We start from the raw sequence: 19948 nt of genomic DNA on the forward strand, positions 1-19948 counted from the left end.
CTGTTATGGATACACTGTGAAAAGCATAGGTAGATAAAAGTCATGCACATTGTAAGTGGGATTTAAGCACTGCAATTTGCATTATTTTTCGTGGATAATCTCATCTCAAGTAGCAGTTCTAGTAGTCATTTGCAAAGCTGGTTCTAAAATATTTATTGTGTTCATATTGCAAGAAACATCAGCTTATGTTTCATTTCTAAGTATGCTTCCATTTGAATGTATTGCAGAATGTACTTGTTTAATGATTCAAGTGGTTTTTCATGTTTAAAAAATGTTTCTTTGTCATGAACTCTGCAGTATCTGCAGTGGTCCTTTATCTGCTCAGTAAATTTCACAGCTTTACCTGACTCATAATTGAGTTTTAAACTTATGATAAGGGTGTGATTTGTTGGGTTGGGTGGGATTCATTTAATGTTTTTATCTGCAGTATGCCTTTCTTTCATAGGTAAATTTGAAAAAATCTTAATTACAACATTATTTCCTTAAATCCGTAAACATAACATTTTCTAATATCATGTAGAGGTTAATTTTACCTGGAAAGTAAAATAAAGGAGAGAAACTAGGTTTCGGCAGTAGAATCTTCTTCAGGTGTGGGCTATGTTGTATTCTTGTTCAACTTTTTCCTTGCAGTTCTGCACTAGCTGTAGCAAGACAGAATGGTCAGAAAAGCATAAAATACATCACTGATTTGAGCATCAAGTAGTTTATTAATATAATAAAATGTTAGTAAGCTATATTGGTAATATCTTTGGACATGATTATAAATTGTCAGAACTACTGAAGAAAAGAGCAGATTAGATCTTATTAAGAGGTTTCACAAATAAAGAAACAAAAACGGTGGAACTTAAAATGTGGAAATCCTATTGGCCTCATCAGGCTGAGAAATGAAGGCTATTTCTAAGGATGGTGAAGGCTGCAGAAAGGTAAATGAAACACAACAGGATAATACAAATATCTCCTTAGGTGCATTGACACCAGTGAGCTCAAGGTTTATTGAAAGCCAGCTACAGTATGTTAATCAGGATTCTGTGGAAGAGGCTTGCTTAAAGTAATGGAGAGGAATTAGGTTCATCTATAAGCTAATACCAGCACTTCAATAACCTTTGGGTTATTGTTCAGAAATGCATGATCCAGCCCACCGTACTTGGAACTATATAAGCCCCTGTCAATTACATAACTGCACATTTCTATACGTTAATACAATACTTAGATAAAAGCTTCACTTACTGTTGATTTGCATGTGTTTGCCTGCATGGAGAACATATTTAGATCTTTAACTCTAAATGTCCCATTCGTCTGAATCAAGATGTTGTCATGTTGAGGGCTGTCGATGAATGTGTCTGAATGGCATACTTGAATGTCTAAAAATGTTTCCAATAGTGAAATGTTAAACATTGTGACACTTAGAAACATAAGCAAAAGAGTCATTTCTAAATGTACAGAAATCTGAGTACCTTTTAAAGTTTACCCTGTCGAGTTTTATGACATTATAAACAGTTCATTTTTTATACACAAATACAATTTACTTTTGTTATTAGTAGTTAGTGTCAGTAACAAAAATGTTATTAGCTTTTTTAGGTAAAAATAAATGTAATATGGAGGCAAGGATAACTTTTCATATTTTGTACTCTTGAGAAAATAGTCATTCAAACTATCCTTCATACTGACCAACTAAAATATTTTAATTCCACAGATAGTCCCAGAACCTGTTACCTAAGATACATTAGAATGATTGGAAAATATTATTTTTTATAAGTTTAATCCATCATAGCAGAGTTAATATATTCATTATTCAGCTGCTTGTACTGTATCACAATTGAGCTTATCTACCTTTATCTGAAAATAGCTCTTCAGAAAAGTAAGCATAGAAAATATTTAAGTAAAATCTTTTGTCAGCCTGAGTTATATTAGGTGTGATGGAGATACAATTGGCATGCATTATTTATTTTAAATGGTGTTTTCACAAAAGATAGTAAAGTCCCAGTTCCTGACAATTTATAATATAATTATGGTGCTCTATTCCACCATTTCCAGATGTGGCCCCCACCCTCTCCAACTCCACTATAACCTCTTGTTTTATGATACCAACTTTATTGTCATTATGGTCAGACTGTCATCCCTCAAACCAAATAGTTTAGAACCAAAACATTAATAAAGCTTACTTCCACAGTCACATTATTAGGATTGGTCTGTATAATTATATTACTTTATTTATAAATATATGCATTTATTTAGTCTCTGATACTCATGTACAGTATATACTTAATATTGACCATTTAAATGAATCTTTACAAAAGTGCAGAGTATTAATCAATTTGTGAAACAATGCTGCTCTCAATATTCTGTGACTACTGTACCTTGGCATTTCTTTCATTTTTCTCTTAATATTACAAAGATACAGCATTTAATATAGCAAGAGAAATGTTCCTCAAACGTCTTTCATTTCTATACTTGCATTCTGTTTTTTTATTATTTTTTTTATTATTTGTAGTGAATATTTTTATGATTACATGCATTTCAATTACTTCTTGTCTTAGACGCCTCTGTATTTATTTTGTAAACTTAGCAGTCTGGAATTCTCCCTGTGTCATATGGATATGATGAAATCAGTCCTGAGAAACTCTGCCAAAATGAGAGAAGACATCCACTCTTCCAATTTGGCCTTCAAGAGTAAGAGGAGTGCTTAAAAATAACAATTGATAAAATGATAAATAAGACTGATGTAAAAACTAAATTAATAAGTAATCGCAACATGAAAAATACTGAAAATATTCCTCCTACCTCTGTGATCTGTAAATGCACTATTCAAAACAAAAATCAGATCTATACATAAAAATTATATTTTATGTGTTCCTTTTTGAGGATTTATTGTTAATGTTCATGAGTTATGTATTGTATAAATATTGAACAGCACAAATCTTCAACTGCTGATAATAAGTTAACCATTATGCTTGAAAGAAAATCTATTTCAAGTTATAGATGTAAGAAAATAATAATTTGTAGGCATAAGAATTTAGCACATTGATGTTTTGTTGACATTCACCCGATGTTTTAGCAACATTATTCACTAAAAATTAGAACTTCCCTATGTCAAGGTAACAAACTGACCTTTTATCTTTATGCTGGGCGTTTATGGAAACTCTACAAGGGTTTTTACAATAGGTTTGGTGTTTAGAAATAAAAGCAGCAAAATACCACAACCCTGTCAGAAACTTTACAACAAATAAATAACAGAAATTGTTGTTCACACACATCTATTTCATTTGCTTGACCTGTTTAAACAATTGTCAGGGAAACCCATGTAAACAATGTTGAAAACTGTACTGTCCTTCCCACTGAAATAATGCATTCAAAGTACAAGCTTTCATTGACAGTTACAGGATACTCCTTCTGCTGGAAGTCATTCATTTCTTGCAAAGAATCTTTTATGTTGCTTCAGGTCTTAGATTTGCAACTGCAAATCTGACAGTCTACAGTGCTATATAAAAATGTACTTTTGTCATTCTCCTGAAAACTCAGTTGCAGAGCTTGTAGCCCAAACTTGTATTATGACATGGAGGATTAGAACTGGTATTAGTAATAAATCTTCAAAAGTGAGCTATTCCTGTGGCTGAGGGGTTGTGAGATCCCATTAAACTTATAATAGATTTGATAATGGAAATTTCGTCATCCTAATTCCATTTACTCAGAGGGTATAAATGTAGAGCAAGCCAGTGTTAAACTCTTTAAACAAGGAAATAGGTTTAAGTTGAGGGAGAGATAAGAAACAAATAGCCCCATGTCCCTGTAGGGTATCATTTCATCCAGCCTGCCTTCAAAGGAAATTGCTGTTCAAATAACCAAATCACACTGATTCTACAATGGCCTTGTTTGATTGTACACCAGTCAAATTTAAAACTTCTGCTTCTTTGTGCCTCAGGTTTTATTATCAGTGTGAGTGTTGAACCTATATACATAAAAGATTTAAATTGCTAAGAATATATTTTAATATTTAAATACTTGTTTGCCTAGGATTTGCGTAAATTCCTTTTGGGGTGAAATAAGTACTAATAACTTGAATAGTTAAAAATTAATAATTTCCACAAACATATTAAAAAGCCACAGATTACTCTTTTTTTCAATCAAGAATTGAATTTTTATTTCAAAAAGTGTCACTACTTTGTGATCTTATAATGTAAGCAGTAGAATCTAAATTAGGGAAAATGTAGTTAAAATCTAAATATACATTTACATATTCTGTCTCATAAAGAAAAGTGTGCACAATAGTACCAGACACCACTTTACAATAGGTATGGCCACAAGGAAAGTTCAAACAAGAATGAGGAAATTAATTCCTGTTCTTAAGGGAGTGTTACACTCAGAAACGTGTTTAACCAAAAGAACATTTTAGAGGACTTGAGAAAATTAGAGGACTCTAATGAAATTAGAGTCAGTCTCAAGCATTGGTATGTTTGTGACTGATATACTTCCTCACATAGAAATTGTTTGGGTGTCTAGGGAAAAGAAGCAGACATACCATTGCAGCAGATTTTATTGGATTCTTTAAGAAAAGGTTGTGTTGGATTGTGGAATTGATAAGATACCAGTAACCAATAAAGACTCTGTCTCCAAAAGAACAAGATAGACCCAAATAAACCCCCCTTGTTTCTAACCTTTCATAGGTTCTAATCTTCAGTTCTTGGAAAAGGAAGGCCAGGGCTTTATGAAGTCTGGTAATTACAAAATATAGCAATTTTGTCCCAAAAGGTTTGATAATATGAAAGTATTCTGATTGAAAATATATTAAACTTTTGGTGTTATCACAACTGACAGGAAATCAGTTATGGCTTTTAGAATTAATGGAGTATTTATTTCCTAACAGTACATTTGCTACATTGAAAGGATTCATAATGAACTTTCACCTACCTATAAAGTATTTTAATATTGTAACTTGATAATGTTATTTTACATTCTGGGTGAGGGTATGTGTTATCACAGAAATTAATGCTAGGTTTTCAGTTAAATTATAGTGAATGCCAAAATATTCACAGAAATCCACTCAATAGGAAATTGCATGTAAGAGTACTTCAAGTAATGGCACTCATTCCCAGTACTGTATTTTTTTTTCAAATAATTGACCTAGGCCCTAAATTACATTACATTAGGAATAAATCACCTTCTATATTAATTTGAATATATAAAAAATAAGCACACATCTTTTACATCTATGATGTATGTTTCACGGTTTCATGCATAATGAATTGTAATGTAAAACATGTTTAAAAGCTGTCAGTGAATTTGTAGTATAGTAAAATATGATTTTCTGATGAATTTCTTCTAATGCTCAAAATACTTCAGTTTGTTTTTAAGTCTAGTTAGGGTTAGGAAAGATGCATTGGTTATACTGTATTTATATAGCCCACATTAGTCTAACAGAAATTAGACTGGAGTGCGTTGATAGTTCTATGTTTCCAATGCAGTCCTGTCACAGAGATATTCTGAGATGAGTTATGGATGTCCATTTAAAATGTCTGTAGTCTCCAAACTTAAGGTTCTATTTTGGACATTTTAATATTAATGCAAAACGGCATCTGATAGCTGTTTTTTCCTGCATTTTTACCGCATGGTCTACCATATTCTAGTCTAGGTTTATAATATACAGTAGGTTATAACTAAATGCAGCAATGGTTTTAAAGGTGCATAAAGGAACATTGATCCCTTAATTGAGTATATGGTGTATTTATAGTGATAAGAGCAAGCAGGATAAAATACATTGATTAGAAATTAAACTAAATACAGTGTTTATTATTTATTTTCAACACTCTGGCTTGTTTTCACAGTAATTAAAATTAATTATTTGCTGTACATCATTTGTTTAAAGATGAAGAATATTGACAGGTAGCATGTTTTAATTCACCCCTACTCACTCGATTTGGGCTGTCAGAGCTGGTACATACAATTACTCTGTCTCATCAGTCTCTTAACTGATTTGTATCAGAATGCTCATGTTGAATGCTCCACTTTTATTGTAATCACAAAGAAATGTAAAAAGAAGTCTGCTGTGTGTGTTTTTGTTCTGTGAGCTTTTGTTGGCATGGTTTTGTTCTTGCATTCTTTTGTCCTGCAGACTTTTGGCAGGGTGCTGTTCTATAATATACATATATTCATGTGTAAATGCAATGTAAATGCATCTCAATTCCAAAAAGGAATTCAAATATAGTTTGGTTTACTTTGACCAATATAATCAATAAGAAAACTGATCACGAATGCACTCATTTTTTCCATCTTCTACTAAGACTTGGCATATTGAAACACATCAGTGTGCCTGTATTGACACAGTTTGAATCCAACACCTATTGACAATGAGCTATACTTCACTACAACTTACTAAACAATGACGATGTCATTTTCCCTGATGAGGCTTGTCTCTGTGTGAATAGGGTTGATGGTCACGTGTGAGAATGAACACAACAAAGGAAGTGTTTTAATGATGCTTGTCGACATTGTGGTCACTGAAAGACAGTATCGGGAATGACCTTCTGTTGTGTTTCTGGTGTTATTGTATCATCACTGTATCATTGTCAATGCTAACTATAGAAGGTTTCTTTCAAGTGTGAAAGGATGTGGCTCTGCAATCTTTAGCTGTGCTAATAAATTAATTTCACCATATCCTTCTTGGCACAGAACAATGGTAGATTAGCCCACCCTTAGGCCAATCTAGGTCTAAATTTAGACCTAGGTGGACAGGGATACTGAATAATCAATAACCAGGTACTAGCAATGTCTGGCAGTGTGAAACAACTTAATTGAGAAGAAATGTACCGTCTTATCTCCATGGATTGTTTGTAATAATTAAAGACACACCATTTATCAAAATGCTGTTACTAAAGTAATTAAAATTAACTGGTAGTAAATGAGCCCTAATAAATTATTTATTTAACAATCTGACTTAAGAGTTTAATGTCTTGTGACTCTTACTTCCCATAAGGTGTACAGTACATGGTGAAATTGAATCTATATAGTGTATATTGTGGACATAATCTTAATAAAAGACTTTATTTTATATAGTGGCTTCTAAAAGCACTTTACAGAATGACAACAGCAACAATAACAATAAAAAATAAGCACAAGATAAACAGGATAAGAATACACAGAGGAGACAGTAGATGGTGGTACTAAATACAACAGGAGAAGGCTCTTCTAAAGAAGGTTTTGAGTGGATTTGAAGGAGTTTAGTGCAGGTGACTCTCTGATATACTTGGGGAGAGAGTTCCAGAGCTTGGGAGCATAACAGGAGAAGGCCCTGTCATCCATAGAGTGTAGATGGGCTTGAAGGACAGTTAGGAGACCAGAATTAGAGGAGCGAAGGTTGCGCTAAGGAGTAGGGTGATAATAGATCAGACAGGTACTGAGTTGCCAAGCCATGCAGAGCCTTATAGGCGAGCATGAGGATTTTGAAGTCAACATGAAACTCGACAGGAAGCCAGTGCAAGGACTCCAGGATTGGATTAACGTGATCACCTGCACTAGACCTGGTCAGGATTCTGGCTGCTGAATTTTGGACATACCGGAATTTGTTCAATGTGGATCTAGATACCACAACGAGTAGAGCATTACAGTAGTCAATTCGGGAGAAGACAAATGTGTTGATCAGCTTTTCAGCCACAGTTAGTGATACAGATGCAGCCATTCAAAGTGCGCGGTAAAGACACCGCAGTACAGATACCGCAGGTAAGATGACACGCGATACCGCGGTGCGTGATTGGTTGACCGACAGGGGCACTCGTGGTCCGTTGGTCTGTCGTAGAAAGACTTACTGTACTGTAAACGTCTTTACTGTGCCCGTTGTAGATATTGAATTTTACCACTGAAGGGAAATCTTAGTAGCTGAGCATAAAAAGAATAGGAGCATACTGTAACGCGTGTGAAGGCCATAAACGATATTAATTTTGGAACATAAACATACAGTGTATAGCTGGTCTTGGTACTTTAAAGAAAAAAATACGCACCAGTATTCCATTTCTCCCTAAACATTGTAAGCTTCGAAGTCTTTAACTAACGTGATACCGGAGTCAACAAGCATACTTTTAGAATTTGATTAAAAGGGAATATAATATGGAATCGCGTATCTCAATAATTTAATAACGGTATGATTATATCCGTGTACTGCGGCAGAGCTATGTAGGGCTGTTTCGCCTGCCTGATCATGTGAGCTCTCTTGTAGCCTACTGGTCTAGGTGCGTGACTACCAGCTGGCAGGTTGGGTGTTCGAATCCAGCTGGTACTGGACTTTTCATTTTTATTTATTTATTTTTTAATCGCGTAACATAAACATATTACCGTATGCAAACTGTACTGTATACAGTATGTATATGTATATTTAATGTCTTAACTGTGCCCGTTTAATTGAATTTAAAAAACATATTTAACACGAACATTAAGCTGCTTACATCTTCCGCCTGAGAACACTCACCCGTTGCTACCCAACGCAGAATGGTGATTGGCTGACACCATCTGACACCCCTCTGATTGGAGAAAAAAGACGTGCTGGTGTGCTATACCAGGAAGAGGATTCTTTCCATTCAAAACGTGTATTTTAAAAGTTTAAGAAGTAAAAACCTTACAGCGTACACAGATTTCTAAACTGATCAGGATCGTTATCTTTGTCTCATGCATAATAATGTTCACCGCTCTGTCCAGCAAATTAATAATAAACTTTATTTTATATAGCTTTTTAAACGAATAAGTAATTAGATTGCTCATAAACCTAATCACTTGCTTTTTCTTTTTATTTAGGCTCAGATTTCAACTATAGATCGTATTATTAATAACCATAATAACAACCAACCAACAAAAACAACCATATAAACATAATACCAACCAAAAACATAGATAACAACCACAATACAAAATCAAATAATCAAACCATTTTACACTCGCAAAGTCATCCAATTATCATAATCCCGCCCCTTATGCAAAACCAAACCTTCCTCCCATCCCAGTTTATCCTGTTTATCATAAACAAAATCCACCTCAATTTTCAACATAAAGCATTACACAAAATCAATACCTCAACACTCCATACTCAACAACGATAATTCACAAACAGCCAGAACATGTAACTACACATTCCCAAACATACCTACTTTCCATAGCCCCGCCCCTTATGCAAAACCAACATCCCTCCCCTGTTCTCTCTCTCCCCTGGCGGTTGTAATTGTTTTTATTTTCAAATAAATTTTAGCGAAGTCATGTATTTTAAAAATCTTAAGATTTTTCTATTTATGTCTTTATTTAGTGGTTTCATTAGTGACAAAGGCTAAACTTTCTTGGAAAAATGTCTTTTATGTAAACCATGTTTGCTATTAATTCATTCAGGGCTAAAATATGTTCATTGTCTTCTAATGAAAGAAGGGTTCCTTTCGCCGTAGTCGAGAGCCTAGCCTTTAACTAGTAAGTACTGTATTTACTGGGTTTTTGAGGGGGGGTGTCTTTCGCTGGAAATCTCGCCTCCTACTTTGAAAATACCCGTGAAACCGGTTCAATTCGTCACAGCCAGCACTCCTGCAGAGAGTTGGGTTGTACTTGCAGTGTATACAGTACACGCGTTATGCTCTTCGTTAATGTCTGTGAAGTTTTATTTAATCTCTGAGCCATACTGATTCTTCTGGAAGCACACCAGTATTCCACTTTCTCCCTAAACATTTTTAGGATCAGAGTCTTACATGTGGTTATTTCGAAAACGTTTGTACGTGCTCCTTCTTACCATGTTACTGTTTACCGTTACTGACCATATTAAGTTTAAGTGCCTGTGGGCACTTTTCCTGTCCGTGGGGGGTGGACCGTCTTTCATTAGAAGGTTAGTCTGTTCTACTCTGAGAATGTAGGGGGGGGGGGTGGGAAGTGCCCGCGGTCATTTAATTAGTATTAAAATCTTAGTTATCTTTCTAGTTCACAGGTTTGCATGCATAATTTAATTTTGAAAGCCACTGAGACATCAGGTACTACTGTTGTATTTATGAAAAAGAAACAAAACAAAAAACATACTAACAACTGTGCCATCCTACTCCTTAGTTAATACATTTTATTATTCATAAACAGTTAACATTGTTAGCAAAATATTTTGAATTATATTTAACCCTATTTTTTCTTTAGTTTTGTATTTAACTTATTATATGATAGTCAGACTTAATGTATATTAATGTATATTTGAACAATGAAAATATATTTTTACAAGATTTTACATTAAGCACTTAAAATTAATATGGTTAATAATAGTAAACTGTAACATGCTGTAACAAGATCGGTTAAACTTCGAAGAAAATCCTTTCAGAGAAAATGTTTCAGGTGTGAAGAACAAACCTGTTCCCACACACCCTGCCCCCACTACCATTAGAATATACACAAACATTTTAGCGTTTCATTCTGAGCAGAAGACCCTCACACCTGAAGAGTGCTGGCTGTGACGAATCAGTTTAGAAATCTTTGTACGCTGTAAGGTTTTTACTTCTTAAACTTTTAAAATACACGTTTTGAATGGAAAGAATCCTCTTCCTGGTATAGCACACCAGCACGTCTTTTTTCTCCAATCAGAGGGGTGTCAGATGGTGTCAGCCAATCACCATTCTGCGTTGGGTAGCAACGGGTGACTGTTCTCAGGCGGAAGATGTAAGCAGCTTAATGTTCGTGTTAAATATTTTTTTTAAATTCAATTAAACGGGCACAGTTAAGACATTAAATATACATATACATACTGTATACAGTACAGTTTGCATACGGTAATATGTTTATGTTACGCGATTAAAAAATAAATAAATAAAAATGAAAAGTCCAGTACCAACTGGATTCGAACACCCAACCTACCAGCTGGTAGTCACGCACCTAGACCAGTAGGCTACAAGAGAGCTTGCATGATCAGGCAGGCGAAACAGCCCTACATAGCTCTGCCGCAGTACACGGATATAATCATACCGTTATTAAATTATTGAGATATGCGATTCCATATTATATTCCCTTTTAATCAAATTCTAAAAGTATGCTTGTTGACTCCGGTTTCACGTTAGTTAAAGACTTCGAAGCTTACAATGTTTAGGGAGAAATGGAATACCGGTGTGTATTTTTCCTTGTGATATTTTAAGCTCTAGTTGAATGATAGGTGTCGCATTTTAAATCATTTTCGTAGCTAGAAATTATGAAACGCCCTGTTAAAAGCAAGGAAGTTTTTATGCCCCGTTGAAGTAAAACAAAATGCCTGACAAAGTATGGCTTGGACAGATTCCAAGTGCTTGTACAAATGTGCTAAAGAAATTATACTTTGAGTATACAGCTTGTCCAAAGTCATCCATTATTAATACTATTAGTAATATCTTCAGTAAAGGCTTTGATGCATAAATATTTCTGATAAAGGTAGGTTGTGTACTTCTGTCCAACTGAGCAATCTTGCTTTCATAATATATACCAACATTTTAATGACTGATGATTAACATGCTGTAATACACAGTTCCAAATTAAAGGCTCAAATGCTGTACATGAGAGGTTAAGCTCCCCCTGGCGGTTTTACAAGGCGACGCCGGATAGTTAGTCACGTGACACACGTGACACACGTGACACACGTGATACCGCGTGATACTGCGTGATACTGCGTGATACTGTGACACGCCCACCGGGGTATGCCGCGAAATACCTCACCCATTTTGAATGGCTGCATCTGTAACATAGGGATAGTCTAGCGATATTTCTTAGGTGAAAGAAAGATGTTTTAACAATATACTGCACATGTGGGTCAAATGTTAAGCCTGAAACAAATATCACTCCAAGGTTTTTCAATTTAGACTGAAGCTCAAGTACAGTACCATCACACAGACAGGGTTACAGGATTGGCTTTACGAAGTTGATGGGGCATGCCAATAAGCATGACTTCAGTCTTGTCACAAGATGAAGGAAATTTTGAGTCATCCAATTGTTTATGTTAGAGATGCAATTAGAATAGAGACAGCCACATCAGTGTCAGGTTTGGTATGGATGTATATTTGAGTATCATCAGCATAGAAATGATAGTTGAGGTCATGTGATCTTAAAAGCTGACCAAGTGAAAACATGTAAATGCTGAAGAGGAACACCAGACATAAAGAGACCAATTTCCGACCTAAATCCGCCAAGAGAGACAAAGTGACAGTGATCAGTGAGTGAAGACTTGAACCATTTAAGAGCAGTGTCAGAAACCCCAAACACAGTCTCAAGACGAGAAAGTAAGATGTCATGGTTAACAGTGTTGAAAGCAGGACTTAGATCAAGAAGAATGAGGATAGAGAGAGAACCAGAATCAGAAGCTATTAGAAGATCTTTAATAACTTTGACCAGGGTAGTTTCTGTGCTGTGAAGTTTGGACAGAAGCCAGATTGGAGGGGTTCAAAAAGGTTATTTACAATGAGGTGGTTATGTAATTGTAATGTGACAGAATGTTTTAGAATTTTTGCAAGGGTAAGTTGGAGATGGGGAGAAATGTGTTTTTGATTGTCCATGTTAGGCTTTTTTGGCATGGGGGTAATGGCAGCAGTTTTGAGGACCGTTGGTACAATACCAGTGCTCAAGAATTCATTTATTATATTGAGGATAACATTTCTGAAAAATGTCAGTACTGTATATTTCAAGCTCAAAAAGTGTATTCTAAATGATTGAAAGTGTAACTAATCTAAAATTACTGTGGGCAGTATCACAATTAATGAGTAAGGGGAGTTGGAAAATTTGTAAAAACAATAAATATATATTATTAAAATAATATTGCATATTATTAATATTATTAAGTGCCTTTCAAGAGTCTCAGAGTCTTTATCTAATACAACCCATTTGGTACGGTAGTACTGATTTAACTTATTGGGCACTTGTCTTACAGGTAAGATGTCTTACAAAAGCTTAAGGGTAAAAAAAGGTAATTTTCTCAAAAATAACAAAACAGAATGTCGAACGTGTAAGCCGCTTACTCTTTCCTGTGCATTACAGGAAATATTGCATTAAAATTGTGCATAACATATTGGGAACACTAAGCTATTAAAAGCAGCTTTATATGAAATGTTGCCTTTTTTGTTTTGTTTTTTGGTATAATAAGGCAATGATACAAATTTAGTATACTGTTTAAGAATCTGTATGAGGGAGGTAGTTGCATTCTATTCTTAAAGTGCTGTGTTTTTTTTTACAAAACCACAGAATGATAAGATGGGTCTTTCTACTGCAGAATACTGAATGAAATGGTACTTTGAGTCATGAATCAGCCAGCCAGTCCAAAAACTATTTAACTATCAGTCTATCAAAATGAAATATATGTTTACACACTAAATTCTACTAACAAGGCAAGGCTTGCTGTATTTATTATACTGTTTATACTTAACACAAACAGGCTGGCCATGACTGCTAAATAATGCATGGGTACATGAGGAGATTTACTCTGACTGATATTGTCTGAACACCTGAATGTTTTTTTTTTATCATAATTACATTATGATAAAATTGCATTTTAATTTATCATCAAGACATCAGAGCCTTTTGATGTTTTGTACTGTTCAAGAAAATGTCAAATATGCCAGTTAAACCATTTTTGAATGTGATTTTATGATGTTTATTTCTAACTTACCATTTTTTACCATAAAATATTACCATTGTCTCCCACTTTCTTTGCTTTCATTTCACTTTAGCTAAAAAGCTCAGAAACAGGACTAAATCATTGCATACATTTCTGTTTTTATTAGAATTACTAAAAACACTTTCTTTACTTATATTAGTGGAGATTGTACCAGACAAAATCTGGAACACACAACATATCTGTAGATCCTATCTCTCCATGCAGTCTGTTCACCCTTGTTAGATGACATCTGCTTCTAATTGCTGTCAAAGTAATGAAAAGCATGTGCTGTTAATATAGTTATGAGCTAGACTGTGATTTAAAAGTATGAATATGTTAGTTGTTTTTTTTTTCCTACCAAGGACAGTGCAGAAAAAGAAAAAAAAAGCACAAGCTTTACAGAATAACAGAATTTGATCAATAAAACATACAGTATTCCATGCTTAGTTTACCATAAATTTGGAACTGTATTTCTGGGCTTTAGGCAATTGAAAAGCATCTCTCTGTTTGCCATTCATGTTAGGGCTGTCAAAGAGAGTAGCTGGGAATGACATTTTACTCCTGCTCTCGTCAGAAGCCTGATTTTGAGAGAAATGGCACAACTTACACAAGTGCATAGTGACAGGTCCTGGGTATCCTTTGGGAGTATCCAATCAATCATGAGATTGTGAGAGGAATTCAGCCGAGCACTGAATTAGCTTCCAATGGAATGTATTCATGTGCAACATCCCACTGTCTAAATGACACCAAAATGGCTCCTAGTCCTTGAAAGACTTTACCATGATTAGCTGGAGGAATTGGCTGTTTGTGTCAATCACTCTCCTGCGCCAGCTCTTTCTATAGTTCTGTAGGTGAGAGACGGGCGGCATTCTGATAACGGAGACAACAGAAGCAGCAGCTGCCGGGATTTTCTGTGGTGATTAAATACTTCTTGTGTCTTTTCCGCTGCTATAATCCTTGTACCAGAGAAAGAGGCTGCATGAGAATAATGGTGAATAGAGCAGTGAATCATTCCAGCTGGCTGCATCTTAAATAGCACTCTGTATAGAATGGGATTGGACTCCCTTGTTCAGTCACTAGAGCAGCAGCATTTTAAGGAGTTTCTCCTAGAATTTGTTCCAGAAAGAGGGGCTTTTCCTCTTCTTCTCTCACTAGTAGTCACATTTCGACATGAGGTAAGTGAGCACAGAGTTCCTAGTGTCTGGCTGAGACTGAGAAGCCGTGTTTGTGCTACTGATACATATTGTAACTTTGTGAGTGTGTGTTTGCAAGCAGTTTTCACTGTTTCTGAGGCGTAACTCTGATTAGCACTGGCTTTTTAACTCTAAAAAGGATTACTATCTTATTCTCTTTGTTTGCTGTTTGTGCAGTAACCTGCCTAGACTCCCAGAATTGAGTGTACATCTTAATAGTGCTAAAAGGATCTTGTGTCTTACAGCATGTGAAATAAGCCTTTGCTAAAATAGCAAAGAATCTGGTATGTGTACTCATTTTTGAAAGTAATCATGTAAAAATATCCATTGATTAAAAGAAAGGGCTTTAGGGAATTTGTAACAGAATTGTATCATACAGTGCATAGAATTGATCAAAGTATGTATTATTATGTGTGATAAGGAAGGTATATATATTTGCTAAGAATAGTTTTTAAGGATTGTTGTGATGGTGTAAACATTTTTAAAGGGATAGCAGTCAGTACTAGTTTCTTAGTTACCACTTCAAAAACATTAAATACACTTTTATAGCACTTGTTTCTTGGGACATCTCCAGAACAAATCCATTCTTTTCAATATAAACCGTGCTATATTTACTTTTTTGGTTCACACATTTAATGTTAACATTGGATTAACCGTTTTTATGTTGTTACAAAAATAATTTATTTTAAAATGGATTAATACTTTTTGTAAAACTTTGTATTAAATAAGGGAAGTAAGAAGATGGGTTTTAAGAGACATTTTAACAGCAGATATTCAGGTAGTATTTTAAAAACATACTGACATCGTGAGACAACAACAAATCAATTGAACTTTTTGAAAATGCTACTATTAAAGGTCATATTTATATTTATGTTATTTTTGTAAAATGCCCTTAAACAGTAAATGTAGAGTATGCTCTAAATTCTTTGATTAAATTTACTCGAAATAAAGTTTTTAAGGTTATGTATATGAAGTGGGAATTCAAATGCTAACATGCTGACAATTCTCTGCATCGACTTTGGAAAAGGCCACATTGTAAGTGAATAAAAATTGTACTTTTTTAGCCATTGCTTCTGTTTATATAAATACTTTGCTTTTGCTTTTGGCCTGCTTTTCATAAAAAATATATTTGATGTGTTAAATGTAATTTCTTGCTTACAATTCAGAGTGACACATGTTAGCAATGTCTGCCCTCTAGTGCCAGAACTAAATTTGAAAGGTAAAAGAATCCCTTTCAGGTAAATGCACACTATAAAAGTTGTGTGCGAAGACGTTATTCTTCAGATTCTGAGATAAGCATACTATATAGACTCTAGGTCAATATGTCAACTGTAGCAAAGGAGCTATGTAACATTTGTCATACAAAATTGTTTATGTTGCATTAGAAAAGTTTTGGAATTTCTCTATAGACACATACAATGCACACTGGCTGTCTTATTAAATGGATAACAATCCTTCTTTTATGTTTGTAATTATGTTCTTTCTTAGATTGGTGATTTGAAGAGCTTAGTATTGGTCCTGGAAATGATTTAAAATAACAATGTTTTTATATTTCTATATCATTATAAACAAATGTTATTGATCTTCATATGGGGAAATCAAAATGTTCTCAATATTCAAATATACAGATAGAGGATTACATTTTTATGTTTGCAATTCTGAATATGTTTTCACGCTCTTTCAATTCCACATTTGCAAATTTATTATTATCTGTTGTTGTTATTATTGTTATTGTATTTCTGGGACTGTCCTGTTATATTTATGTTGTTTCTTTAAAAAGCTTTTGTGTATAAGTTATGAACTCTTGTCACATCAACATTAGCCTGTTTTTTAAAGAAATCATCAATAAAGAGGCAAACCTTTCTGTAATATTAGGTTGTCCTGATCTTAGTAGGATGATAAATACATAATTACATGGAAACATCTAATAATCTACATTAATTAACTCCAGGCACTCTGTATTCAGATTGTATTTTTGTGATGTATCTGATCATTATTATGATCATTATTTTAATTTGACAATTACAGCTTTTAACAAAACAATATGTATAAGCTTTTTATTAGTTAATATTTATTAAGAGCAGTTACTGTAAATGCAAATAATACTACACATTTAAGTTCTTAGTTTTCAGCATTTTGCAGATACCATTTTTAGATTATTTTTAAATTATACTATTACTAACATGTGAATACAATCAATTGTTCAAAAACAAAGTTTGTTTTTTCTGGTTTGTAACCATTAAAATACTATTAAGTCATAAATTATTTATGATTAGTATTTAATGTTGTTTAAGATATGAGTTTTAAATAAGACTACTACCACCACTAACATTACTATTCATAAATATAATTATTTGCATTTGTATAGTGATCTTTCAGATGAATCTCAGAATACTACATGTGCCGTTGGGAAGTCACGTCATCCACCTCTGAAGTATAGCACCCACTTCTATAATGCTTGGCAACCATTCTACACCAGTAGTGCACTATGCAGCAAATTAGATAAAGAAGTGATGATTACTTTACCACTAAGGAAGAAAATTAGGTAGGCTATGCTGATCAACCCTAAAAAAAAAGTTATGTCACTAGCATTAGAACCTCAAAAAAGTGCCAGGGAATCAATGTTCATAAGTAGTCAAAAGCATTGGTTTAATATTTAATCTAAAGGACAGCACCTCAGTTAAGTGACCCTTGTTACTTCAGTGGGGTATTGGATTGGAAATTCAGGCTGTTCGCTGTAAACAAAGAATACATACTGTACACATAGGCTTTTTACATTACTCAATTTTTATTCTTATTTTTATTATCTTTTATATATTATATATTATATATTATATAATATCTTATATATTATTATTATATTTATTTTAAATTAATCTTAATTTTTATTTTGTTTACTGTTTTAGTTTAATTTTTGTTTGTGTGGAATTTGTTGCTCGTCCTATCCAATGTTTTAATTGACTTAATTTTTACTGTTTTGCTTGTACTTATACGTAGTTTAAATGTTGTTTATATTGCAAGTGGCCCTGGATAAGGGTGTCTGTTTATCTCGTTAATGGATTATTTTACCTCAGAGTTATGAATGTTCACTTTGACGTGGTTCTTAATGTGCTGTAACACCAATTATGTTTCAATTTTTAAGCCATTCATTTTGCCACTTGCTTTCCATCTTGTACAAACATACGACTAGAAAACTGTGTAGACAAAGAAGAAAGGATAGATATTGGCTAAATATTCACATCCAAACATAAATATAAGTTTTATTGGTAACTGAGTTTCTTTACCAGGTAGAGAATGTGCTCAGTTCACAATACTTTTGTCTGGTAAACCAACATGTGGCACACTCTAACCTAGAAGCAATAATTAGGAATAGGGACTGCTAGAGACAAATTATGCCATACATGCAATTTAGGGGCCCAAAGATGCATATTGTTTATATACATTATCTGCAAAGGTTGTAGTTATTTAGAATTTGAGGGGAAACTGGTTAGTATTATGAATTCCAGTTTATTCTGACATTTTGTCTTTTCTTTCAGATAATATTGAAGGAAACATATTGGATCCTTTCTACTGGCATCTTAGACTCTCAGAGTTCATTTCTATGGAGACGATCTCAAGGAAAAGTGAGTCCTCTTTCAGTTGACTGCCCAAAGACACTGGAAAATCAAGAGAAGATCCCACTCCATACAGCTCCTGAAGGGAAATCCTCAATGTACTGCAATGGTTACATGAATCCCTTATGAATACTAGAGAGTCCCACATTTTTCTCACTATGGGACAATAATAAATAAAAGAAGAATAAAAGATATTTAAAAGAAGGCCCATCAATACACCATGAATTTTGTCATTAAGCTTCGCAGGAATTTGCGAAGACTGGTGATCCTACTCGCCACCTTCTGCATGGTGAGCATTCTCATATCTGCCTATTACTTGTACAATGGCTATAACCAGGAGATAGAACTCTCAGATGGTACCCCTGATATGGATTGTGGAGACCTAAAGCTTCTACCTTATCGGCTAATGGAGATGAAGACTGCAAAGCCCATTGACACTTCAAGGACAGATCCTGTCGTACTGGTCTTTGTCGAGAGTCAGTATTCACAGCTGGGGCAAGATATCATTGCAATCCTGGAGTCAAGTCAGTTCCAGTACCATTCAGAAATTGCGCCAGGAAAGGGTGATATCCCACCCTTGACAAATAAAGGAAGAGGACGCTATGCACTGATTATCTATGAAAATATGCTAAAATATGTGAATATGGACTCATGGAATAGGGACCTTTTAGATAAATACTGTGTGGAATACAGCGTTGGAATTATTGGTTTCCACAAGGCAAATGAAAACACTTTACCAATCGTCAAACTGAAGGGCTTTCCTTTGTACCTACATACCAATTTGGGCCTTAAGGATTGCTGTGTTAATCCTCGTTCTCCATTGCTCTCTATCACCAAAGCAGAAGTAGACAGGGGACCATTACCTGGAGAGGACTGGACAGTGTTCCAGTCCAACCATTCCACATATGAACCAGTGTTGCTGGCTAAATCAAGACAAACAGATAACATTCCATCAGCCCTCATGGGGCAATCTCTGTACATTACCGTTATCCAGGATTTAGGCCTTTATGATGGCATTCAACGTGTTCTTTTCGGACACAACCTTAATTATTGGCTGCACAGGCTCATCTTCGTGGATGCCATTTCTTTCCTTTCAGGGAAGAAGCTCTCTCTGTCTTTGGAAAGATACATTCTTGTTGACATTGATGATATTTTTGTTGGGAAAGAAGGAACCCGGATGAATGTCAATGATGTAAAGGTAAGAGAAAAGAACATAAGTATAAGTAATTTGCATTTGGTCTCCAGGTCAAAGAGCCTATTAACTTGAATAATGGTTTGAAATACTTGCATTCACCCTTTCCCACGTTCTGGCACTATTTCACTGTTGTAGCAGAGTAGGGGTTAGACTTCGCCTTTGTCCTATTACTGCATGACTTACTGAATTCTTTTAAGCCTATGGCTAGCAGTGTGACAACAGCATAAAACTATCAAGTTATGCAAAGTGATTCATTACTTCTTATTCAGATGTTTTACTAGCAGTGAATGTACCTCAGAGGCTATTATACTCTCTAGGATATCTTAAAAAACTGTGAACAATACTTTACTTT

The 19948-nt window shown here is 34.5% G+C and overlaps 1 protein-coding gene across 6 annotated transcripts in view; it reads left to right on the forward strand.

Annotated features, from left to right (window-relative positions):
* ndst3 (N-deacetylase/N-sulfotransferase (heparan glucosaminyl) 3) overlaps positions 1-19948 on the forward strand; it is a 305314-nt gene that overhangs the window by 172884 nt on the left and 112482 nt on the right. For 5 of the 6 annotated variants that reach the window (XM_088636282.1, XM_088636317.1, XM_088636298.1 and 2 more), the window contains one exon: positions 18324-19599. In XM_088636282.1, the coding sequence (XP_088492408.1) occupies positions 18622-19599 (978 nt within the window). In that variant the 5' untranslated portion in view covers positions 18324-18621. Of the gene's footprint in view, positions 1-14203; positions 14770-18323; positions 19600-19948 lie in introns of those variants that run through there. The other variant, XM_088636289.1, reaches the window with a different exon arrangement.

Source organism: Lepisosteus platostomus, chromosome 1, assembly GCF_059453375.1.
Source record: "Lepisosteus platostomus isolate fLepPlt1 chromosome 1, fLepPlt1.hap1, whole genome shotgun sequence".
Classification (NCBI taxonomy): Eukaryota; Metazoa; Chordata; class Actinopteri; order Semionotiformes; family Lepisosteidae; genus Lepisosteus; species Lepisosteus platostomus.